Below are 27,443 nucleotides of genomic sequence, written 5' to 3'. Positions count from 1 at the left end.
AAACAATAAAGTTAGGGATAGTTCAGGAAAATAACATCAAAGTTAGAAAATTAAAATTTGAAGTTTTCAGTCTGAGGAGTTGTGGATTCAACCTGAAGTCATCAGTACAAGGAAAGGTTCATTCCATAAATACTTACTGGGGCAAAAATTGTATGTCAGGAAAAACAATTCAGAATATATGTTTCTAAGACCAGAAGATCTTATTAATAGGCCCATGAGTGGCTACTTTGGTGACTACTTAGTTTTGCTGTCAAGTAAAAGCAAAAAACTGAGGTTTTATTTTTAGTTTCCTAATGAAGAAAAGATTGAATGAAAAGTCGAGGTTAGGCCTCTTGAGCATATGCTAATTTATCATTTTGTGCTGTTTATTTACATTTATTATTAGTATTATTAGCAGTACTAGGGCTTGAACTCAAGGCCTCATGAGTTCCATGCAGGAGGTCTGCTACTAAGGTCACTCAGCCAATTGTTTGTGTGCTAGATATTTTTGAGATGAGGTCTCACTTTAAGTCTGCAATCGTTCATTTGTGCCCACAGTGACCCACATAGGGTGGCTGCTCTCAGACTTGGCTTTACTCCCACCCTGTCTTTTTTCCACTCCCTCCTCTTCCTGGCCCAGAGTATAGAGCAGACCCAAGAGTGAGCCATGCATCTTAGTAGAATTTTCCAGTGCTGTCCTTGGGATGGTGGAGTGTTCTGGTTCAGTCTTCTCTTGTTTTATCAAGTCTTTATCCCTGTGCTTCAGTCAGTAACAGCCTGAATTATTGGTGATCCATCACTACATGGAAATGTTTGGTCATGGCTGGAGTTCTTCCTCACAGCAAACTTCAGTGCTCTTTGTGTGCTCCCCCTGTTTGTGTTTAGCAAAGTCGTAAATGCCATTTGGTTTCAAGATACAGCTGACCTGACATTTGAAGTATCAAGAAAGCCAATGGCAAACCAAATCCAAAGTAGTAAGGCCAGTTCCATTCTATGTTTGACAATCTCTGGTGCATTTCAATTCCTTTATTGAACCAACGATATTCAAAGCAGTACAGTTGAGTAGAGAAGGGACATATGCAGCAGACTAACCAGCTGACCAACAAGATGGATGGGAAAGAGACTCAAAAACATCCCCTGAATAAGTAAGAGGGCCTGCAGCAAAAGGTTAAAGAGCCTATCAACAATGATTTTGCTGACACTAGGGAATGGATGAGGCTTCCTTCCTGATAACACTGTTATAACACTGCCTCCAGGCCCTTCTCCCCTTCTCCCCACCGCAGCCAACAAAAGTATGTCTAGCAACACCTGCAGTTTACAGAATAAGTGCATCACAAACATGATTCCAAATGAATCCAGGGGAGAGTCTCCACCTCCATGACTGTGTTCTTACTTCACAGAAATAACGGGACAGGCATAAAGTCTAGTCTATCCAAAGGAGAAGTGTGTGATACACCCCACTACCCAGCTGTGGGAACAACTTTAAAAAACAAAAAGCATGGTTGCCTCCACTACCTAGAGATAAAGACTGTGAGTCCTCCACCTGCCTCCACCCTCCATCAGCAGACAACCACCCAGAACTTAGCCTGCTGCTATCAACCTTGGGGAAAGTAAAGCACGGGTTCAGCAGTCTGCTGGGTCATAGCATCCACAATGCAGACACCATCCATCCACAGCTGCCGGAAACAGAAGAAGGCTACAGAGCAGAGCAGATCTTTGCAATCCAGCCCCTTGTTGAGGTTTATTACTAAATCATCCATGTTTTCTTGTATAAAACATCCCTTAATAACATGGCTGGAGAATATTACAAAATGTATTTATCTCTAGTCGTGCTGGATTGAAAATATTTAGAAATCACAGACTTTGTTTCAAAGTCTACCATGTGCTAATTATGCTACTGTAGGCTAGGTACTTAACCTCACTGAGTTTGTTCTTTACTGGCCCAAAGTGGACAACAACATGTTCTCTAGAGGGTTGCTGTAAGCACTGATAAGTCAATATATCTAAATGTAAAGCAAAAAAACATCTGACACATGATGGGTAAAAATAATTGTTAGCATTCTTCTTTTGAAAGATTATATAAATTATCTCATGTGTTGGATTTAGGATTGAAAAAATGACAAAGATGAGGCCCTGAGTTCATGAAAAAACAGAAGAAAACAAAACAAATCCCAAAAAAATCAAAACACTTTTTGGCAGCTGGGCATGGTTGTGCACATGTATAAACCTAACCCCAACACTTAGGAGGTAGAGACAGGAGAATCTTGTGTTTGAGGCTAGTCTGGGCTACCTAGCAAGGCCGTGTCTCAAAATGGTGTTTAGGGGAAAATTTAACTGAAACAATTTCAGATTTCAACTTTCTAAACTTAATTGCATGTTTATGAACACACTTAGCTTTATTGTTTTGCTGTTCTTGTTGAAATCAAGCGAATTCCAGTGGAAAAAAGTCACACCATAGAACCCTTCCTCCTAATTCTGCTCTGCAACTTTTACAGGCCCCAACTATTTTTCTAACTGGCATGGTCATCTTGCTAAATATACATACAATTAATTTCAAAGAATCTTGTTAGATGTTAATAAAAGTATTATTTTCTTTTAATAGATCATGTTATTGATTAGACAAAACACTGACACTATGAGTCTTGAATCCAAAAGCACCCCTGTGTCAGAACCCCAGAGCCCTTGAAGAACTCAGAGGAATGAAGTTAGCCAAACAATGTTGGTAACAATAATGTGGAGTAGGGAGCCCCCAAGAGATTTTGAAATTCTAGAGCCAATATAAAAATACGTCAAGTATAAGTACTGAGTGAACAATACACAGCAAGAGTGCCTTATGTAGATTCAGAGCTAGGGACAAAATGTTGTAGCTCTCTTTTCCTCTTGATCCCAAACTCACTGATCTACATTAAAAGTGAATTCCGACTAGAATCAGTTATTGAGTGGAATACCTGAGCATCGAAGGGACTGGGCCAGTTCTGTTGCCATAACTTGTATGATCAGACCAATTCGAAGTCGAAACATTTCAGCAAACAGACCAGGCTGTGTTCGCATATACATGGCTAGATACACCATTATTTCCTGTGCACAGAACAGAAAGACTAAAATTTTGACACAGATGTCACAATGCCTCTGCATTATCTTTGAAAATTGCCAGATCAATGAAAAGGAAACCTTAAAATATCAATGTCTAGATTTGGCTTCATAATGCTGCTCACCTGTGTGAGGATTGAAATGCTCATGTCCCCTTCACTAGCTTCATCTATCAGCTGAGTGAGAGCTTCATAGGGCAGAGGTCTGAGGAAGAAGACAGCAAATAATGACAAAATTCTACAACCGCTTAAAAGTACGTATACTAAAAGTCCCAGTCACTGCCTTCAATACCCCATCACTACTAGTACTTTTCTAGTACTTTCTGTGGCCAAGGCTCATATATCACCTCCACAAACACCCTGGGCCACAGCAACTCAGGGAAACTCTGCTCTTTTCTCTTTTGTGTTTCTCCAATTACTTTTTAGTTAATATTCACCCCATGATATCTGTCCAGAATAAACTTTCAGAGTTCATACTTAACATTTGTCAGGTAACTACTATGTCTACAAAGAAATAAACAGATTTTAAGCTAAGACTTATAAATCATTTATTACTTTGCAATTACATTTTAGAGTTCTACTGACTGGCCATAATTTTCTCTCTCTTTTGTCTTTCACTCACACACACATGCATAACACACACACATACACACACACACACACACACACACACACACACACACAGATTCATACCTTTTTACACACCTGTGACTCTTTCATTGACATGAAGTATTTTAGGGCCATGGATCATACCATCTTCTTTTGGATTGCTCAAAGTGCCAAAGAAACCAATCTGATTTACAATAAAAATGTCTCTTTAAGTCAAGAACTGGCGGCTCATGCCTGTAATCCTCGCTACTCAGGAAAATGAGATTTGAGGAACACGGTTCAAAGCCAATCCGTGCAGGAAAGTCTGCGAGACTACAATATGCTACTCAAAAAAGAAATCCAGAAGTGGTACTATGGCTCAAGTGGTAAAGTACTAGCCTTGATCACAAACAGGTTCGGGGACAGTGCCCAGGTCCTAAGTTCAAGCCCCAGGACTGGCAAAAAAAAGAAAAAAAGTGAAGTCATTAGGATGAGTCCTAATCCAATATGGCACAGAGGCACACACAGAGGGGAGAGATGTGGGATATATAGGAAAAAAATAGCCAAATACAAACCAAAAGGAGATGCCTGGAACAAGTCCTTCATACCTTGCTGACACCAGGATTTAGACTTCCAGCCTTCAGAATCATGACACAATAAATTTCGGTCCTTTCAACCACACAGTCGGTGGTATTTTATTATGGCAGCCCAAGTAAACTAACACACAAGGTTAGGACTACTTTCACAAAGTGACTGAGACTTGACACATGGCATTTAAGACAGATGGTCCTATTACACATCTCTTCAATCCTTCATTTAAGAGTCTCATTGCATCTTAGATGCAGGAGAAATTACCAACATAAATCAGGAAGGAGATAGTATACGGACATTACCAAAGTATCTATGACTTCTCTAATTTATTCCCAAGTAAGCTTTGTAACTAGAGCCTATTTTATTTACAAAATCAACTTTTCACTAGTTAGATATAAAATATAAACATGCATAGAAACATGAAGGGCTATGAGCATATATACACATGACCAAATTGATTAAAGTATGATATACACAGGGGTGGATTCCAATAGTGTAACTCCTTTGAACAATTACTGTTAGTTTAACAAAATGAATACCAGGAAGCTAAGACATGTCTCATCTGAAAGGGTAAGGTTTAAGGGGAAGTGGAGGCAGACAAATGGAAAAAGGAACAGTGGGGGAAATATCATAATACTCATTGTGCATATGTACAAATAAACTAGAAAACTTGAGGGAATATATGGGGCTGGGAGACATGCTGGAGTAGGTGAGAATGATGCAAGGGGGTACCTTGATAAACTCATAAACTGACATGTTGAATTGAAACACCTTTGTTCAACTAGTTAAAAGTAATAATAATTTTAAAACTTTCAGTAATCAGATGTGATGGCACATGCCTTAATCCCAATACCAAGGAAACTTAAGTGAGGAGAATTCTAAGTTTTAGGCCAGCTTGGGCTATAGTAAGATCTTATCTAAAAAATTAAAAATAAATACCAGGACATTGGTGGCTTATACCTGTAATCCTAGAAACTCAGGAGGCTGAGATCTGAGGATCATACTTCAAAGAAAGCCCAGGCAATAAAATCCGTGAGACTCTTATCTCCAATGGTTAATTGGACAAAAAAAAAAAAAAGGCCAGAAGGGGAGCTATGGCTCAAGTCATAAAATACTAGACGAGCACAAAAGGTCAGGAACAGCATCCAGGCCCTGAGTTTAAGCCTCACTACCAGCACAAACAATGCTTTTTGTTGTTTTGTTTTGTTTTACTAGCTGTCTACTGAAGTAGAACTTGCAAGCAGGGAACCTACCATGAACCCTATCTCCTTGATACTCGAGACAGTGAACAAGTGGTATGGCCTAACCTAACAAGCCCAAAACCCTGAGTTCAAGTCCCAGTATCACAAAAAATCCAAATAAATAAAAGAAAACTGATGGTTTTAAAAATATATTAACTAAATAAATAAAACACATGACTTTAAAAATAAATAAATTACTCCCTTGAAAAATATACATTTTTCTGATCAGTCTATTCCTCAAGTTAAAATTCTCCAAAAATATTTCTTGGAAATACAAACTGCAGATTTAAGTACTGGCACTGTCATGGCATGACATAAACAGATTTGGTATAGATGAATTTTATTAACAAGGCTAATGGCCAAAAAGGGCTTCTGTTTAAGAATTACATTTTCCATCCTAACCTATCAATCCACTTCTTCCACCTCCTCCATCCTCCCCTCCTCCCCCCCTCCCTGACCACCTTGCTGGAGAACTGCTAGGGAACAGCTGATGTTCTGAAGCTGTGGCAAAATTGTGCAAGTGGCAACCTTGATGATAGCATTCTTGTAGGAGTGCTCCCTCACTCTGCTCAAGTACCCATCCTTCTCCTTCAACATTGACCTTTACCTCTTTTATTCCTTCTTGAGCAGTATGGAATTACACGATTTGCAATTCCAGCCTGACTCCTTCTTCCTTCTACTTTATCAGAGTTTGGCTGATTTTTTGTGGACACTAATTAATTATTACTTCTGTTTTCTTATGTTGTTTTCTATTTTTTTTGAGTGGGGAAATAAAGCAAAATAAATGTTTGAGTGTTACTTCCTGTGAGCTTTTCTCTTTCATTTACTTATAATCTGCCCCCACCCACCATTCCTGCTGAGTGTCTCTCATGGGTTTCTGTGTGCATGTGGGACACTGTCATCCAGCAACACACTAAGCCATGATGACTGAGGTAAGGATCCCAAGCCAACACCACACTCACGCAGAGATTGTCTTCTCCCGAGGCTCTGGAGGGAGTCCCACTGTCAAATGTTTCTGGTAGGAAAGAAGGTCTGTGCAGGCCTAGGAAGAGACAGCATATCGTTATCATTGTCATAAACCCTCAGCTTTCCTTCAACACACTGCTCTTCTCAGCCTAGAAACCTTTCCTCTACCTTCAACTAAAAACACAGTGAACTTACTTTTTCCTCTTTGATGTTCAGAGAATAGGAATTCTTAGGAAGGAACAAGGAGTTCTTTTCATCTTTGAGGATGAAGAATCTTTTAGCCCATTGTATATTCACTCTTAAGATATAGAAATTGCTGAGTGCCAGTGGTTCATGCCTGTAACCCTAGCTACTCAAGGAGGCTGAGATCTGAGAATCAGTTTGAAGGCAGCCCGGAAAGTAAAGTCTGTGAGTCTCTTATCTCTAATTAATCAGACAAAAGCCAGAAGTGGAGCTGTGGCTCAAGTGGTAGATTGCAAGCCCTGAGCAGAGAAGCTCAGGGACAATGCTTAAGCCAGCCTTGAGTTCAAGCTCCAGGACTAGCAATAAAGAAAAGATGTAGAACTCTACTCTGAGGCAGGAAGATCACTAGTTCAAGACTATCCTGGGCTACATAGTAATTCCTTATCTCAAAAAAAAATCTAGAAGGCTGGGAAGGTGGTTCAGGGGTAGAGTGCTTGCCTTGCATGCATGAGGCCCTGGGTTCGATTCCTTTGTACCACATAAGCAGAAAAAGCCAGAAGTGGTGCTGTGGCTCAAGTGGTAGAGCGCTAGCCTTGAGCTGAAGAGCTCAGGGACAGCACCCAGGCCCAGAGTTCAGGCCCCATTACTGACTAAAAAAACCCTAGAATTCTCATGGTTTATAGAACCTTCAAAGTCTACAATTCCTATGCTTTGTTAACATATTTATCACTCATAAATAGAAAGCTAACTGAATAGCAGAAACTGTATCTGTGAGAGTCAGCATCTGAAATGATTAGAGATTGTGATTGTTTTAAAAACAATTATGGAAATCAACTTTTTCCTTCCTGCAGAGATACAGATTGAACACATGTTAAGCAAGTGTTCTACCATTGAGTTAAAACCCCATCCATGGAACTAACTTTTTAAAAACCAACCACATACACAAAATTCAAGAAAAATTTATAGTACCTCATCAAGGGCTTCCACCTTCTTTCTTAAGATGCCAGAAATGTACCGGATCAGGCCCCAATGATGAATCTCCCCAACCTTGCTATATAATTCAATGAGAAGTGCTCTGACTGTGGCACCACCTTCCTCATACAATTCAGTGTCCCAGTCAGGTCCTCTGCAATTTGAAACATGAGACTACATTAATTGTGTTAGAACGGATGTATTTGCTTTTATTTTTTAGTGGTACTGGTGTTTGAACTCAAAGCCTTACACTTCCTAGGCAAACATCTATCATTTAAGCTACACATTCATTGTTTTTGCTAGGCCCCCCTTAGTAGGAAACTAAGAACCCTTGTAAAACTATAGTTAACAGTCAACCTTATTAGTCAATATCTAGACAAGAGTTTCTGAGTTTAAACTGTGTGTGTGTGTGTGTGTGTGTGTGTGTGTGTGTGTGTGCGCGCGCTTTGGTCATGGGGCTTGAACTCTGGGTCTGGGCACTGTCCCTCAGCTCTTCAGCTCAAGGCTAGAGCTCTACCACTTGAGCCACAGCACCATTTCTGGCTTTCTCTGTTTATGTGGTGCTAAGGAATTGAACCCAGGGCCTCATGCATAGAAGGCAAGCACTCTACCACTGAGCCACCTTCCCAGTCCCTTAAATTGTGTTTGACACTATGCATTATTTTATCCTCTTTACAGGTGTCAACATAGCTGAAATGAAAGACAATTTTATTTAAAGCTGGCAATGTTGGCTCATAATTGTGATTCTAGGTACTCAGGAGACTGAGATCTAGAGGATCATGGTTCAAAGCCAGCTCAGGCAGAAAAGTCTTCTAGACTCCACCTGCAAAATAATCAGCAAAAACCAGAGGTAGAGACTCAAACAGGAGAGTGTCAGCTAAGAGAGGAAGCTGAGAGAGAATGTAAGACCTGTACTGGCAAAACAAAACAAAAAATACAAAGATTTTATTTGGGGATATTATACATTAGACAGACAGTACCTTCTTGCACCTTCATGAATATGAAGCAAAACACTAGATATACAAATTGCTATGGAATACCCACTCTTGGTTTTTGTTGTTGTCTTGTCAGTACTGGAGCTCAACTCAAGGCCTCACACTCTTGCTTAGCTTTTTTTAAAAAAATCATTGAAAAATGAATCTTAAATTTTCTTTTTTTGGGGGGGGTCCGGTCGTGGGGCCTGAACTCTGGGCCTGGGCGCTGTCCCTCAGCTCTTCAGCTCAAAGGCTAGCGCTCTACCACTTGAGACACAGCGCCACTTCCAGCTTTTTTTCTTTTTGCTTATGTGGTGCTAGGGAATTGAATCCAGGGCCTCATGCATGCAAGGCAAGCGCTCTACCACTGAGCCACCTTCCCAGCCCTGAATCTTAATTTTCTTTAGACACAATAAGCAGCTCAACAACCCATATAGATCAGATGAAAGTCAATCTTTTGGAATCAATAAGGCAAGATAAAGAATCTAAAGTCTCTAAACTGAAACTTGGAGCAGATACTTATAAACAAGAGGCACAAATAAATCAACAGCTATATTACACAGAATTTGAACTTAAAAATTGCTTAGCTTTTTTGCCCAAGGCTGGTGTTTACCACTTGAGCTACAACTGCACTTCCAAGTTTTTACTGATTAATTGAAGATAAAAGTCTTTTGGATTTTCTGCCCAGGCTGGCATAAAACCTCAATCTTTAGATCTCAGCCTTCTGAGTATCTAGGATTATAGACATGAACCATTGATGCCCAGCAGAATAAACATCTGTCTTAGCAGCCAATGGAACTTTCTCCAAAACAGCTTACAATTTAGGCCGTAAAGAAAATTTGATTGTTTTGGGACTATTAGAGCTTGAACTTAGACCCTTGTGCTTGTTAGGCAAGTGTTCTACTACTTGAGGGAACCCCCACCCTTTTCCTTTTAGTTATTCTTCAGGTAGAGTTTCTTGTGTTTTTTTTCCCCCTCGAGCTGGCCTGGACCATAATTCTCCTAAGGTCTCCAAGCATAGCATCTTTAAATCCCTCCCATGTAGGGATGAAAGTTTTGAAACACATGCAGATTTTTCTTTGAGATGAAGTCTCACTAAGGTTTTGCCCAGACTGGCCTAGAACTGCAATTCTGCCGATCTTTGACTCCTGTGTAGCTATTACAAGTGTGAGTCACTGTGCCCAGCAGCAAGTCTTAACAAAAAAAAAATGTATGGCCTGCGAAGTCGGCTCAGTGGTAGAATGCTTGCCTTGCATGCCTGAGGCCCTGGGTTCGATTCCTCAGCACCACATAAGCAAAAAGAAAAAAAGCCGGAAGTGGCGCTGTGGCTCAAGTGGTAGGGCACTAGCCTTGAGCTGAAGAGCTGAGGGACAGTGCTCAGGCCCAGAGTTCAGGTCCCACAACCGGACCAAAAAAAAAATATTTCTTATATCACATTGAGATGTTAATATAATAAAAAATGAATTACGAGAAACTACATAAACTATACAAACACAGAGTTTACACAACAGACTTGATCAGTGAGTCACTGAGGAAATTTTTAAAAATCCTAGAATGAAATGAAAACAGAACTTATAAGAACCTTTGGTACACAGCAAAGCAATTCTAAGATGGAAGATTAATCATTATGGTGCCTACAAGAAACAATTAGAAAGATCTCAAATAAATGACTTAAGAATGCACTCCAGATGGGGCAGTGACATTGTTTCTGATGGAACCATAGAATTCCATGGCATGTATACACCATGTTTTCTTGATCCATTCATCTACTGAGAGGCATATGGGTTGATTCCATATTTTAGCAATGGTGAATAATGCTGTGATAAAAATAGTTGTGCTGGTAGCTTTAGGATGGCTTTGTTCGTGGTCATTTGGTAAATGCAAAGAAGTAGAAATACTATATAGAGGAGTTCTATATTTAGACTTTTGAGGACCCTCCATACTGCTTTCCAGAGTGGTTGAACAAGTTTACACTCCTACCAACAATATAGTAGCATTCCCTTTTAACCATATCCCCTCTAGCATCTGTTTTAATTGGATTTCTTGATTATAGCCATTCTAACTGGGGTGAGGTAGAATCACAATGTTGTTTTTCTTTGCATTTCTTTTATGGCCAGAGATGTTGAGCATTTCTTCATATGTCTATTGGATATTCTTATTTCCTCTTCAGAGAAGTCACTCTTTACATCTTTAGCCCACTTAGTAATGGGGTACTTGTTTCTTTGAGGATTTATTTTTGGGGGATTTAATATTTTGAGTTTGAAGTATATTTTAGATATGAGGCCCTTGTCTGTTGTATGGCTCTCAATCTGTGGACTTTCTATTGATGTTGCTAGCTATGTCCTTTGCCATGCAGAAGCTCCGCAGTTTCATGCAATCCCATTTGTCCAAACTTTCTTTGATTTGTTGTGTTTTTGAGTCTTTATTAAGAAAAGTTTGCCTGTGCCAAGGAGCCTTAAGAGTTTCTCCTATTCCTTCCTGTAATGTTTTCAGGGTGTCAGCTTTTACTTCATGGTCTTTGATTCATTTGGAGTTGATTGTGTTGCAGGGTGATATATAAGGAACTAACTTTAGTTTTCTACAGGTGTTTAACCAGTTTGGCCGGCACCATGGACAAAATCATATTAAGTGAAGTAAGCCAGACCCAAAGAAACATAGGTTCCATGGTTCTCCTTATTTGCAATAATTAGTACATGTCTAGGCTAATCTTAGCAGATAAGCAGAACAGCTCAATATCTAAGTACATATGACCATATAAGATGATGCTAAGAGAAATGAACCCCAAGATATGGACACAAGAGGTTTTCTTTGTCATTGTTGTTTTTAATGTACTATGTAATTCTTTTTCCTTTTGTGTTCCCCCCACACACACTATGGTTTGTCCACTGTTGTCACTGAATTCAATTTTGGTACCCTGGGTATTGTATGTATGTTTATCTGAATTAGGGAAGGGAGGGGAACAACAGAATGGTGAGACAAAGGACAAGGGGGAACCAATGCAACAGCGATATTCACAAGACAGTATGTTGGAAATGATCTGTACAACTTGGGGATGGGGAGATAGGGGGACGGAAAGTAGGAGAAAATGAGGGAAGGGATAACAAGTTTGACAAGAAATGTACATATTACCTTACTTATGTAACTATAACCCCTCTGTACATCACCTTGACAATAAAAAATAGCCATGAAAAATACCACCTCTGCAGATCATTAATTAGTTCAAATGATAAAAATGCCTAGCATGATTGTTGAAAATGTTTTACAATGAAAAACGAAATCATAATTTAAATAAAAGTGAAAGTAATTTATTTTTTTTAAAGAATGCACTCCAAGCCCTGAGAAAAAGAAGCTCTTTAAAAAAAGTCAAACCCCAAATTAGTAGATGGAAAGAAATAATAAAAACCAGGGCAAAAACTAATGAAACAGAGACTATAAAAACAATACAAAGAATCAATGAAACAACAAAATGGTTCTTTTAAACAATATTGGCAAACCTTTAGTCTAACCAAAATGAAGAGAATGATTATAATGAGTAATATTAGAAACATGTAACACTGAAATCCACAGCATCATTAGAAAATATTTTGGAAACATATTCCAATGAATCTAGAAGAAATAAAAAATTTCTAGATTCATATGCTCTATCAAAATTAAACAGAGGATATAAAGAAAAAAAGTGCAGAACCAGACAAATTCACTGTTAAATTCTACCACATCTTTAAAGAGGGACAAAGGGGTAGAACATTACCAAACTCATACTATGAAGCCAGTTGCCTTCATACCAAAATTGGACAAGTAGAAAATTAGAAAAAAGAAAACTATATACCAATTTCTTGGTGATCATAGACAAAAACGCCTCTTTAAAATATTTTCATACTAAACAACACATTAAAAAGATTATACATCAACTGGGTATGGTGACATAACCAACTCCCTGGGAGGGCTAGGTAGGAAAATCTCATTTGAAGCTAGGTTAAAGATAACTAGACTTTATCTCAAAAACAGTAACTAAAAACAAAAAGACTAAAGATGTAGTATTAGAGTGTTTGTTTGGCAAGAATAAGGCTATGAGTTCAATCCACAGTACTACAAAAAATGATTTCCCATACCATAACCATACTCATTATCATAGGTTCCCATATCATTCTAGGTATGCAAGCATGGTTCAACATAGGTAAATTGGGAAAAGTAATTGAGCACATATATAAAATCAGAGACAAAAAATCCCATGAGATCATCTCATATTTAGTAGTTTGGTAGTATTCAATATACATTCATGAAAAAAATCCATAAAGAAAAGAAGCAGGGTGCTCATGGCTCACATCTGTAATCCTAGCTACTCAGAGGCTGAGATCTGAAGGTCATGGTTTGAAGCCAGCCCAAGCAGAAAAGTTCATGTGAAGCTTACCTCCAATTAGCCACCAAAAACATCTGGAAGTAGAGTTGTGGCTCAAATGATAGAGTGCTATCCTTGAGCAAAAATGCTCAAGCAAAGTGACTAGGACCTGAGTGCAAAGTCCAGGATTGGTATGTTTAAAAAATAAAAAAGAAACTAGGAATGGAAACATGGTAAACACTATATACAACAAACATATAGAAAACATTATTCTGCATAGAGAAGAAGGAGGGAGTAAGGGAGGGATAAAGGAAGAGAAAGAGAGAGAGGGAGAGAGACAGTTACAGACAGACAGATAGGTGAGAGATTTGAGTGAAAGACATCCAGAATATTTTGTACTCTTTACAACTTGTCTCAACTTGAAATTAACAAAATAAAATTTAAAACTATAAAATGTACTATAAGCCAGTGGCTCACACTCATAATTTTAGCTACTCAAGAGCCTAAGACATGAAGATAATTTTTTGAAGCCAGCCTAGGTAAAATAGTCCAAGAGACTATCTCCAATTAATCAGTAAAATGGCGAGACCGAATGTGTGGCTCAAGTGTGAGCTGAGTGCAAGTTCAAGGTCCTTAGTTCAAAACCTGCTACTGGCAAAAAAGGCTCTTGAACTTTGAACTTTTCCTCTGCTTAAAGGAAACTCATTTAAGAATTTTAAATAGGAAAGACACTTGGTAAGACATGCACATTAAAAAGGTCAATGTGGTTTGCAATTATTTCTATTTTATTTTTAGTTTTCTGTACCCTTTGTCTTGTATATAAGTTTATATGATCTATGGAATAAAAAGGGAATCACAGAAACAGCAGGACAAAGGATGAACTAATGCAACAATGATCCTCACTGGACACTATTCTGGAAAAGAACTTTATAACTTGGGAGGAGGACAGTGGGGAGGGCAACGGATAAGAAAATGAGGGAGGAGGTAACAATATTCCAAAAGAAATGTACTCATTACCTTAATTATGTAACAGTGAACTCCCTGTTTATCACCTTTACAATAAATTTTTTAAAAGGTCAATATGTAGAATTAAAACACCAGGATTTGGCAACCCCTAATGAAATAACAAATGTAGGCAACGATCACTAATGGTTGCTAAAATGACCACTAGATGGTTGCTAGGACAAAAGCTAATGGGGAATTTATAATATCTAGAACAGTATAAATGTATCCTGATTAATTTTAATGTAACAACACAAAGCAACAATTAAGGGCTGGTGGGTGAGCTCAGTGGTAGAGTGTTTGCCTTGCACATTGCAATACCCTGGGTTCAACTTCCAACAACTCCCCTAAACCCCTAAAAGCAAACAAGCACTAGGTGGAGATTATGGGCCTCCTAAAGTGTGATATAGGAGAAGTACAGGCCACCACCTATGAAGTTGTCTTGCCTTAAAAAATTAACCTGGTTCTATCAATCTTCAGACATTAACTGTTTTTTACAGTCCTGGGGCATGAACTGAGGGCCTGGGCACTTTCCTGAGCTTTCTTGCTCAAGGCTAGTACTCTACCACTTGAGCCTTATTTTCACTTCTGACTTTTTGATGATTAACTAGAGATAAGAATACAATGAACTTTATGCCTCCATCAGAAAGAATGACAGTGTCCCATTTGTTAGGAAATGGAAAGACTTGGAAAATATCATATTAAGTGAAGTAAGCCAGGCCCAAAGAAACATAGGTCCTATGTTTTCCCTTATTTGCAATAACTAGTATATGTCTAAGATAAGTAGAAAAGGTCAAAAGCTATGTACATATGACCATATAAGATGATGCAAAGTGAAATGAACCCCAAGATAGAGACACAAGTGGTTTTATTTTTCTTGCTGTTGTTTTTAATGTACCATGTGATTTTTTTTGTTTCTTTTGTATGTTCTTCCCTGTTTTCACTGTATTTGATTCTGGTGCCCTGAATCTTGTATATACATTTTTCTAATTTGGGAAGAGGAAGGGAAAAAACAAAATGCTGAAATAAGGTTTACAGGATGACCCATTGTAACAACGAGATGTACAAGACACTGTTGAAAATGAACTTTAAAACTTGGGGGGAGAGGGAAGGGATGGTAGGGGAAAAACAAAGGAGGGGGTAACATGTCCTCATTACCTTACTCATGTAACTGTAACCCCTCTGTATACTATTTTTACAATTAAAAATATGTATACAAAAAAGAATCTCACAGATGAGGAAATGAGAATAGCCAATAGACACATGAAGAAATGTTCAGCATCTCTGGCCATAAAAGAAATGCAAATCAATACAACAGTGAGATTCTACCTCACCCCAGTTAGATTGAATGGCCATTATCAAGAAAACAAATAATAGTAGATTCTGGTGGGGATGAGGACAAAAGGGAATACTACTACACTGTTGGTGGGAATGTAAACTGGTTCAATCACTCAGGAAAGGAGTATGGAGGTTGCTCAAAAAAGTAAACCTAGAGCTCTCCTATGATTTAGCAATCCCACGCATTCAACCAAACAAACACAAAGGAGGCCACACTAAAGCTACCAGCACAAGTACGTTCACTGCAGCATTATTTACCATGGCTAAGACATGGAATCAACCCAGACACCCCTCAACAGATGAATGGATCAAGAAAATGTGGTATATATACACAATGGAATTCTATGCTTCCATAAGAAAGAATGACATCTCTCCATTTTTTTTTTTTTTGGGGTCCGGTCGTGGGGTCTGAACTCTGGGCCTGAGCGCTGTCCCTCAGCTCTTCAGCTCAAGGCTAGCACTCTACCACTTGAGCCACAGCGCCACTTCCGGCCTTTTTCTTTTTGCTTATGTGGTGCTGAGGAATCGAACCCAGGGCCTCAGGCATGCAAGGCAAGCGCTCTACCACTGAGCCACCTTCCCATCCCGACATCCCTCCATTTTTAAGGAAAAGGAAAGATATGGAAAAATCATACTAAGTTAAATAAGCCAGACCCAAAGAAACATAGGCTCCATGGTTTCCCTCATTTAAAAAAATAATTTTATTGTCATGGTGTTGTAAACAGGGGTTACAGTTAAATCAGTAAGCTAATGGGTATATTTCTTGCTGAACATTGTTACTTCCTCTTTTGTTTTTTCTCCCACTTCCTCATTTGTAGTAATTACTATATGTCTAGGATAGCCCTAGCAGAGGATCACAATAGCTCAATATCTGTGTACATATGACCATATAAAACTATGCTAATTGAAATGAACTCCAAGATATAGAAACAAGAGGCCCCCCCCACTTTGGTTTATCCCCTGTTGTCACTGTTTTTGATTTTGATATCCTGTGTCTTGTGTAAACGTTTATCTAATTTGGGTAAGGGAAAGGGAATAAAAAATGGTGAGATAGAGAAAAACGTGAACCAATGCAGAGCACATGGGCAGCAAAGATGGCGCTGAGAGGGAGTTGAGTGGGCAGAGCCCAATTTACTGTAGAGCACATGGGCAGCAAAGATGGTGCTAAGAGGGAGTTGAGTGGACAGAGCCCAATTTGCCTTCCAATCAGTGCCTAACCAGCCCGTGAAGGCTTAGGTGCATGATAGGGTGTGATGTTGACAGTGATTGGTTCCTCTTCCTCCCTTGCCATGCCACCTGCTCTTTTTGGCTTTAAAAAGGACTGCTCTCTGTTAATAAAGGAGTTTTCTATCTGCTGGATTTGGCTCCCCGCTGTGTCTGATTGTCTCCCGGGCTGAGGGACGCTGGGGAACGGCTAGCTCCACACTTAACCTTTCCTGGGACCCCGTCTGTCCTTCGTGGGACAAAGGAAGACCCAACAAACCAATATATCAGTGACACTCACAGGACACTATGTTGAAAATGAACTTCACAACTGGGGAGAGGGGAGTTACAGGGGACAGGAAGTGGGAAAAAAATGAGGAAGGAAGTAACAATGTTCAACAAGAAATATACTCATTACATTATTTATGTAACTGTAGCCCCTCTGTACATCACCTATACAATAAAAAATTAAATTTTAAAAAAAGGATCTCAAAGACTTTCCGGTCTGGGCTAGCTTCTAGCCATGATCCCCAGCTCTCAGTCTCTTGAGTAGCTAGGATTACAGGTGTGAGCCACCTATACCTGGGAAGGCAAATATTTTAAAATGACATTATTAGGATTCAATCAGTAAAATATAGAATGAACTCTACTGGATAAACAACCCAGTTTCTCAATGAATAGTTAAGAATGCAAAGAGAGAAGACAAGCAATGAAAACATAGGACATATTTTAATCACCAAATATAATAATGTGCATCCTGAATTAAACAAATCAACTGCAAAAAATACATTACGTGATGGTCTGAAAATTTTGTACCATGACTGACATTTGATGATAATAAGTGATAATTTTTAGTTTTTTTTGATATGTTAATTGCATTGTGGTTATATTTTGTAGTCATATATGTGCTTTTTTATGGCACTAGGATTGAAGTAAGGGCTGTTTTTATGTTGGGAAAGCATGCTATCACTTGTGCCACACTGCCAGTCCACTGTTCTACATGTCCTTGAGTCTTTATTGTTTTAGTCTAAGTCTCTCTTGTTCAGATTAGGAACTTGTTCCAACATTATCTTCCAGTTCACTGCTTCTATCCTCTGTCTTCTACATCTTATTGTTTCATTTTAGTTATTATTATTTTTTATTTCTAAAATTTCCATTTTTATTTCCAGCCCTTGAATTTTTTTACTGCATTTCCTCATTTCTCTTTGTCTATCCAACTTCCCTTAACCCCACCTTGCTTCCTATTTCTTTTGGTGAACCATGATTTTGTCTTTCTAAGGAATTACAGTTTGAGTTCTCCAATAAATCTACCATGTTTCAATTAGTACACTTATGTGCACTTGCATACCAACTAAGGTATTTAAACAAATGTACATATATGTATATATTTTAATGGCACATAGATACACTAGTGGCATATATATACTTACATACATATACTAATGACACATATATACCAATGTACACATATATTTGTATATATATAGATATATCTACCCCCTCTCTCTCAATATATATATAGATAAATATATCTATCAATCTATCTATCTGTAGATAGATAGATAGATAGACCAAGTCTAGCTTTCACATATAAAAGAAAACATGCAACCTGTGATTCTCTGAGCTTGACTTACTTTCACCATCATTTGCAAAGAGATGGAAAGAACTAGAAAAAATTATGTTAACTGTGTTATTTTACTGTTGCCTCTATTAATAGTTTTTCTCATTGGGGTTAAAATCTTCCGGGTAATTTGTGTAACATGTGATTTTCAATGGTATCCTAGACATTCGAGATATTATTTTTTTAATTATATTTATTTATTTTTCATGTTTTTATTGTAAAAATATTGTAGAGAGGGGTTACAGCTACATGAGTAAGGTAATGAGTACATTTTTATCAATCATTGTTGCCTCCTCCTTTGTTTTTCCACTATCATCCCTTCCTTCCCCACCTCCCAACTACTCTCCTCCCTCCATCTCCTACCCTCCCCCACCGAAGTTATAAATTTCATTTTCAACATAGTGTCTTGTACATGTCATTGTTACAATGAGTAAACCTATATCCTATTTCGGCATTTTGTTATTTCCCTTCCCCTCCCCAAATCAGAAAAATGTATATACAAGATGCAGGGCACCGACATCAAATACAGTGAAAACAGGAGTTATACTGTGGGGGAGGAACATACCAAAGGGTTGCCCCTTTACAATAGTAAAATATCATAGACATTCAGGCTCACCAAGTGCTCTTCATTAACATTGTAGGAGGGATTCATTCTACCCAGAGGGCAGATCTCTATTTGGTTGTCACTAACACATCAGCAGTGAGAAGCTGGCATGGTGTGTTGCCTTGTTACAGTTAAGTGGGAGTGGTGTCTGGGCTTCCCATTCAGCCCTTATTGATTGGGGTAAGGCCTTAGTTTTATTCTGTGTTTGGTTTGAGTAGAGCAGTTATTGTCTAAAAGTTGCCTGACTTACTAGGCTGACATTTTCCAATCTTTTGACTATAAGGAAGTTTTTATCTTCTTCAGGCATATGTTCTCTGTGCTCATAGGTGACTTCATTGGAGAACATATAACAGAATAGAAAACTCAGGAACCTCAGCATCATGCTCTTCCTCAGATTCTCAGATAATTAGTTGATCTGCCTTCTCTTTTCAATAGTATTATGACTGTTTATAATTCTCGTCCCAAATTTAAGCAAGAAAATAGGGAAGAAATATATCTGCTTAATCTTGTCCAGAAGGTTTTAGTGTTCCTTCATTTGGCACCAATGGGAATCATCACCCCAACATCATCTGTAAATCATAGTAAGCCCTCAACTCCACTCCTCTTTCCTTGAACACTCAAGCTTTTTAGAAGAAACTTAAAAAAGTTCGCTATGCTTTCCAGAATTCCACACTACATTCCTATGACATAACATTTGATAAAAGTTTAGGAGAGAAGTCCATTTTGCAACTGCATCATCATCATCATCATCATCATCATCATCATCATCATCATCATCATCATCATCATCATTATCATCATTATCACCACCACCACACTATGAAAAAAGGAAAAAACCAACTAGGTTACTTTTGTGCAGGGACATATGGGAAGGAAAGAAGAGTTCAGTTTGGACATGTTGCACTTAAGATAAAAATATGGGGTTGGGAAGTTGGCTCAGTGGTAGAGTGCCTGCCTTGTATGCATGAGGCCCTGGGTTCTATTCCTCAGCACCACATAAGCAGAAAAAGCCGGAAGTGGTGCTATGGTTCAAGTGGTAGAGCACTAGCCTTGAGCTGAAGAGCTGAGGGACAGCGCTCAGGCCCACAGTTCAGGCCCCACAACCAACCAAAAAAAAAAAAAGATAAAAATCTGTACCAGGATGCCTTAGATAAATAAATACTTACTTCTTTCCTTTTCCTATAAGGCTCTATATTCTTCTTTCTTTTGATTTAAGAGTGTATCTGTAACTGGGAGCTGGGAGCTGGGAGCTCATGTCTGTAATTCTGTTTATTAAGGCTGAGAATTGAGGTCTGAAACCAGCCAGGACAGAAAAGTCCAAGGGATAATATCTTCAATTAACCAGACTGGAGGTGTGGCTCAAGGTATGGCTTGCACTCTACTGAGTACAAGCATTGGTGACAAACATGAGTGAAAAAGCCAAGCAAGAGCATGAGGCCCTAGATTGAAGCCCTGGTATCAGCATGTGCACATGGGCACACAGACAAAAAGACAGACAGACACACACACACACAGACACACAAACATACATAGAATGTATCTATAGGTTTCAGAAAAAGAGCTTACTAATAACTCTAATACTGATTATAATACTTAGCAATTATTAATCACTTACTATGTGCCAGTCATTGTATTAGGGACCTTATAGAAATTTACTAATCCTATGAGGCATATATATTTTAGGATTCCAAAATTTGTAAGTGAGGACATTTGAGGCTTTGAAGTCATAAAATGAGCATATTGCTAAACTGTATTCAAATCCTGGGCAGTAAAACTCCAAATCTATGTCAGGTGTGATGGATCAGGCCTGTAATACTACCTATTTGGGAGGGTGAGATCAGGAGGATCCTGGTTTGAGTACAGTCCAGGCAAAAAAAGTTCATGAGACCCTTTCTTAACCAATAGCTGGCCTTGGTAGTGCATGTCTGTCATCCCATCCATATCCAGAAGTATAAAATAAAAAGATTGAAGTTTAGACATAGGTCCAGACAAAAAGTAAAATGCTATCTCAAAATAATAAGTGGAGATGTAGCTTAGTAGCATAGCTCCTTACAAGCAAGCACAAAACTTGGAGTTAAAACAGAAGGAAGGAAAGAAGGAAGGAAGGAAGGAAGGAAGGAAGGAAGGAAGGAAGGAAGGAAGGAAGGAAGGAAGGAAGGAAGGAAGGAAGGAAGGAAGGAAGGAAGGAAGGGAGCGAGGGAGGGAGGGAGGGAGGGAGGGAGGGAGGGAGGGAGGGAGGGAAAGGAATGAAGAAAGAAAGAATGAAATAAAGAAGAAGGGAGGGAGGGAGGGAGGGAGATAGAAACAGACACAGAGAGAGAAAAAGAGAAAGTGAGAGAGAGGAGACAGAGTAAATGAGAGTGAGGAGTGAGATAAAGAAAGTATTCTCCAAAACTGTGTTTTATATTACTATATGGTACAGATTGGTCTCTTAGAGACTATGGTCTCCAGACTATAGTACTATTGAGATGTAGTGGAAATCTTCAAGAGATAGGGCCTAGTTAGGTGGTTATGGGGTTGCCCTTAAAGGGGAATAGTTTCTTTCTCCCTCTCTTTTCCAATCTGGCCATGAGGTGAATGGCTTTGCCATGTATTGGTGCCATGATATGCTACCTTATCACAGATCCAAAAGCAATAAATAAGGCTAACTGATCATGTCAACTTCCCAAACTATGAATCAAAATAATTTTTTCTCTTAATAAGTTGATTAACTTAGGTATTTGTTATAGCAACGGAAAGCTGACTAACATGCGATGCTGCATTTCCTCTCTATATTAGTATGGAAGTATACTGATAATATCCATCACTTACTTCATAGTATACAGCATGTAGAGGATATCAGCTTGTTCCTGTAAGCTCGATGTCACCTTCAACTGAGAAACCAGTGCTTGAAAGTCCACCTCCCCAGACTGGTCTCTAGGAAGATGTAGCTCTACACGAACAGAGGGAACCTTTAGTTTGAAAAATGATGAAAAGGAATTAAGTATACAAGTGCTCCACTAAATAATGCCTAAGAATGAGTTATTTCATCTTTTTACCTGTGAATCTTTCCTATAAAAATTCATATAATTCAGGATTATAGTCCTGCAAATGCTGCGTATAAATACATCCCTATTAGGAAAGAAATAAACTAAGGCTTGTTTTATTAAGTGGTTGGACATTTCTGTGTTTGTCTATCTGTATTGTAATACATGTCACTTAATATAAAAATAATTGCTTAAGAAAAAATTCCAAATGTTGACAAAAAGCAAAACAAAAGCAATAAAACCATGGAGTGAAATGAAAACCAGGATAGTGTATATTGCCTACCACTAGTTACTAATATGAACTATAATAACTAGCTATGTTATTTTTCATAAAGATGACATTTGAAGAAAAATCCAATACAAATATTTCCTGCACAAGTTTACCTGGTTATCCTGTGGGGGCTGAGGTGAATCAAGTAAGTTGAATGATGGCCGAGAAGGCTGAGTCAACTTTGTAGGAAGATACATGTGTACATCTGCAATAGTTTGACATTTATGGGAAAAGTTAGGTCATTAGGAAACTAATAAAATGCATGGCTGATATCAATAATCAGGATATATAACAGTTCTTTATAGAACACTAATGACAAATTTTTCCTTTCTTGAAAATATCAAAGAAAAGAAATAAAACTAGATAATATAAATGCCCATTTCGTCGATATTTGATTTTCTAAAACTGTGCCATAAGCTGAGCATGTAAGATAATAAATATTAAATTCACCAATATGATCATTATCACAATTGTGCTATCACTGATACTTTGATAGACTATTACATAACAGAAGGAATTCATTTTATATTATCTTGAGTTTCCTAAGAGAATTTAGAATATTGATTATGAGTGGCTGGACTTCCCTGAGAAAAGATGATAGAATGATCCTGTCTTAATAATCAAAGAAGATAATATGGTTCTTATTCTCTAGAGCTCCTCCTATGCCATAAATACTTTATAATATGATGTCATACCTGACTAACTTCAAGGTAGTTTCAAGAGCTTTTTAAAACTTACAGTCCATTGATGAAATACTTACCATAACCTCTAAGGAGTAATTCTTGCCATTTTTACCAGTTTACAGATACAGGGAGGTACAGAGTTCAAATAATTGTTCAAGCAAGTTAAGTAGCAGAGCTGGGAATTAAGCTCAGGTTTCCTGATTCACAATCAAGAAATATGATTTAATAAATTTTATCTTTCTTTATAAGGCCTTTCTCCAAGGAGCATACCCACAGGGTATGCTAAACTTCTCCCAAATATAAATGTTAAAGATGATTCCTTAGTGTTCACATTTAATATCTTTAGTTAGTAATTGCTCAATAAAGTTTTAGGCAGCAAGAGCATGCATCCTGATCATTCTCATCATCTATGTAATGTTAACATTTAGATTAGCTTGTGTGGCCAAAGAGCCCTTCTCTCCCTCCACATGCAGCTACCAAAATGGCTCTGATCAGTCTGAGGAACTGTGAATACTCCTATAAAGTGTCTTAGAAGACATTTTCAACTGCAGACATTACTGGAGGAAGGCTGTGGTCATGGGGAGGACTATGGAAAAATTGTGAAGAATGACTCCTGTATTTGAGAGCTACATGGCTAGAACAACTGACTGTAAAAGCCTAAGGGAACCGGCGTTCCTAAGGAAGACTGTCTCTCCAGTGCATGACTATCCTGTAACTGTTTCTCTTTAAACAAAATCAATTCCAAAGAAGTAGTTTTTCAAAAGGGAAGACAATTCATTTTTTACTTTGACATATTAAAATTAAATATAGTCCATTTCTCACTACATAATGCTATCCATAACATGACTGCACCCAAATCGATTTATTTCTGGAATATGTGAGTGTGTAATATGTTGTAGGTATTTTCCAAGATGCTGCTTTCAGTGTAATCAATGTACCGCTCCCATCCTAGGCTTCTTGTCTTCCTGTGCCTGCCATTACTCACTCTGTACATGCAGCTCCTTGGCCTTGGTCACCAAGGACATTAAGTCGCAGGTTGTTTGCACAGCAGCTCGGAACCGATCTATCCCTCCCTTCCGTGAGGTAGGACTTAGTTTAGGATGGGGAGCGGTGTGTGCCAAGAGGTGATCTAAATAACAAGCAACTTCATCACCACAGCGAACTGCAAGGTTAGTGGGGGAGGGGGAAGAGAAAAAAATGAATATTTAGATTACTTCAAAATCTATCTGAGCAATCACCATGACTGGCTACTGTACCTATAGCATAGCACCAGAACAAGGTTGTTCTGAGCTCATAGGAAACAAAGCTTGTGATTACTGTAATAACCTTACAGATTTAAGACTTAGACACTATGATCATTTACTAGGATCCACCTGTTCCTCAAATTTACTAACATAATGTAAAGGTACTGAAACAGTATGAGCTTTTTCTAGAACAGGCAGAACAAGCATTCACAGTCTGTGTATGTACATGTGCCTATGTGAAAATAACACTAGTAGGTGGAAGCTTTTGTGAGGAGAGGTTAGGGAAGGGCAAAAATCTTATACCAAACACTGAGCCTAGTCATAAACAGATTTTACAAGCAGCAGCTACATTTACTAAAGAAAATATTATCTTCATATGGTATTGGTAAAGAAAGGGCTACTGGACACACATTTGCATTGTTCACCAAATACTAATTGGTTATTATATATCAGGCAATGTACTAGGGGCTGAGGTTTGAAAAAGGTAAATATAGTCCCTATTCTCTAGGTCTCCTTCTATGCCATAAATCTTCTATGATATCATCTCTGAATGCAGGTAATGGAAGCAGATATATGCTCTGAGGATGCTTAATATTTCAGGCTTTATATGAATATTCAGTTTGTAGTTGGAAATTCACACTGCTGCGATCAGTGCCAGCCAAGTCTGTCATGTAGCATCTGGTTTTGGAAGATATTCAGTGATCTTTCCATATGTCTTTCTGTGCTCTGATGTGGCTAATTAAAACTAGCAGAGCTGTAATAATGAAACTCATATTCAGTGGCATTCTAGTGACACTGTGTGTGTGTGCCAGTCCTGGGGCTTGAACTTAGGATCTGTGTGCTGTCCCTGAGCTTATTTGCTCAAGGCTAGTGCTTAACCACTTGAACCACAGTCTCATTTCCAGCTTTTCTGGTGATTAATTGGAGATAGTCTCATGAACTTTCTTGCCCAAGCTGCCTTTGAACAGCAATCCTCATATCTCAGCCTCCTGAGTAGCTAGGATTACAGGTGTGAACCATCAGTGTCTGGCTCTAGTGACAAAGATTTTAAACTTGAACACAAGTTTACTTGAGCAGAGATATCTCTACTCATGGAAGGGTTGACAAGCAATCAACATGTCCATTGTGAAACCTCTCATGAATAAACTCAGAGGTGAACAAGTGACTGAATGTCCTAGGATTAAATACATATCGTTAAAAAGAGACATGTGAGAAAGTAATGCCATGTGCTGATGGCTCATGCCTATAATCCTAGCTACTCAGTAGGCTGAGATCTGAGGATTATGACTCAAAGCCAGCCTTGGCAGGAAAGTCTATGAAACCTTTATCCCAAATAAACTACTCAAAAAGCCAGAAGTAGAGCTGTGGTTCAAGTAGTAGAGCATTAGCCTTGAGCAACAAAGAAGCTCAGAGATAGAACCCAGACCCTAAATTTAAATTCTAGGGCTGGCATAAAATAAAGTAAGTAATGTAAGAGAATAGGTGCTATAGGAAACATAACAACCCATGGATTAGCAAACAATCTCAACGTAAGATCATTCTATAATTTTTAAGGTATTTTATGCCAAGATAGACAAAACAAATGACTACTCATTAATGATAATTAAATAGCTCGGTATATAATGTAGTTTTCCAACAAGGTAATTAAAAGTATTCTATCTTACAAAAAATACAGGGTAAATGAAGAGGTACTTAGTGGGCAAATGCTGAATTCAAACAGAAAAGTTACTTCACCTTTCCTACCTCATAGAAGAGAGAAAATGGACTTTTTCTCCATCACATCATTCCTTTTTTTTGTGTGTGAATTTTGGCACTTTCAAAAATCAAGGTTGACCTCAATCTCACAATCTTCTTGTCTTAGCCTACTGAGTGCTGTGATTACAGGTATGCATCACTATTGCCTAGCACACCTCCCTCACACTGATCCTTCTCTTTGGGATTCAACCAAAATAATGCTTTTGGTCTGTATAGGTCAGTTTTTTAGCACCTTTGAGCAGTGTTTCTCATCTATTCTAATTCATGGCTTCACAATGTTTTCTCAATTTATCATCTTTTTTTGTCGGTTGTGGGGCTTGAACTCTGGGCCTGGGCACTGTTCCTGAGCTCTTCAGCTCAAGGCTAGGGCTCTACCACTTGAACCACAGTACCACTTCCGGTTTTCTGGTGGTTAATTGGAGATAAGTATCTCACAGACTTTCCTGCCTATCCTGGGTTTGAACTAGGAACCTCAGATCTCAGCCTCCTGAGTAACTTGGATTACCATTATGAGCCACCAGTGCCAGGCTTTAACGTATCATGTTTTTGTTCCTAGCAGCTCATTAGTTTGGTTATACAAGGCACTGTTTGTTGATTTTGCCATAGGAAGCCATAGGTATTCCAAACAGGTTTTTCAATATGAACATACGTCTACATTGGTGCTGATATATTCCTCTAATACTATATGAAAATATAGCTAAATGTCATAATTTATGTTTTTTAATGTCAAAGGGCAGTACTGAATATGTTTTTTTTTTCTGAATATGTTTTTTAACTACATAGCTGATTAAATCTCTCTCTTACTCACTAATACTTCTTCCCATTTCAAATCAATAGCCACATCCAATGCCAGGAAAGCAATCTTCCCTAACCTTAGTAGGGGAAGTCCATACTCCACACTCACCACAGGGAGATTAGACCAGAAATTGAAGGTAAGTAGAGGGAACAAAAGTGAAGCCAAACAAAAGTAGAAATCTAGGTGTATTAAAGAGACTGGGGGTATACAGTGAAGCTGCTGGCAGCATGAATTATTAAGGATGATGACAAACAATATTCTGGGTTCCTGTGTAGCCAGTTAGTGCTTTGCAGAGCCTCCTTACCATTACTAGTTGAATCAGAGCTATCCATCCAGTTAGCAGATTCTAGGTCATTATACTCTTCATCATCTTCTTCACTGTAAAGCCTACCCTCAGGTCCAGGCTCCATGAAGCTCAAGTGTGTGCAGCAAGATGTTGTCAAGAAATCTGATAATTTTCCTGTTTGAATTCTGGCAATTAGAAGGCAGACAGAAAACAAAAATCCAATCTTTAAAAAAACAAGGCTAGTAAGGTGGCTTAGTGGTAAGGTGCTTGCTTAGCATGCATGAAGCCCTGGGTTTGATTCTTCAGTACTACATAAACAGAACAAGCCAGAAGTGGCTCTCTGGCTCAAGTGGTAGAATGCTAATCTTGAGCAAAAGAATCTCAGGGACAGTGCCCAGGCCCTGAGTTCAAGCCCCAGGAATGGAAGAAAATAAATACCAACTTAATGACAGAAGATAATTTTCAATTTTTCATCAAAAAAATCATTCACAATTTGTATAACTTTTATAAAGAAAAGTGAAATCTCACGGCATTTTGAAACAATATTCAACTTAAATAATGACAGGCTTAGAGACTGGGGCCTAAACTCAGGACATGGGTACTATCTCTTAGCTTTTTCAGTCAAGGATGGCATTCTACAACTTGAGAGCTACAGCTTCCATCTTTTTGCTAGTTAGAAATAAGAGTCTCACACA

General features: G+C 38.4%; 1 protein-coding gene across 6 annotated transcripts in view; it reads right to left on the bottom strand.

The window, feature by feature from the left end:
• Window positions 1-27,443, bottom strand: part of Phka1 (phosphorylase kinase regulatory subunit alpha 1) — a 129,312-nt gene that overhangs the window by 27,910 nt on the left and 73,959 nt on the right. For 4 of the 6 annotated variants that reach the window (XM_042694854.1, XM_042694855.1, XM_042694856.1 and 1 more), the window contains 8 exons: window positions 26,767-26,933; window positions 23,653-23,829; window positions 22,098-22,189; window positions 21,499-21,638; window positions 7,607-7,763; window positions 6,451-6,530; window positions 3,195-3,273; window positions 2,928-3,057 (listed from right to left, as the gene is read on the bottom strand). In XM_042694854.1, the coding sequence (XP_042550788.1) occupies window positions 2,928-3,057; window positions 3,195-3,273; window positions 6,451-6,530; window positions 7,607-7,763; window positions 21,499-21,638; window positions 22,098-22,189; window positions 23,653-23,829; window positions 26,767-26,933 (1,022 nt within the window). The remainder of the gene's footprint in view (window positions 1-2,927; window positions 3,058-3,194; window positions 3,274-6,450; window positions 6,531-7,606; window positions 7,764-21,498; window positions 21,639-22,097; window positions 22,190-23,652; window positions 23,830-26,766; window positions 26,934-27,443) is intronic. The other 2 variants (XM_042694858.1, XM_042694859.1) reach the window with 1 other exon arrangement.

The sequence above is a fragment of the Dipodomys spectabilis genome, unplaced genomic scaffold (assembly GCF_019054845.1).
Source record: "Dipodomys spectabilis isolate Male_0828 unplaced genomic scaffold, ASM1905484v1 ptg000176l, whole genome shotgun sequence".
NCBI classification, from domain to species: Eukaryota; Metazoa; Chordata; class Mammalia; order Rodentia; family Heteromyidae; genus Dipodomys; species Dipodomys spectabilis.
This window is presented reverse-complemented; position numbering and strand designations above follow the sequence as displayed.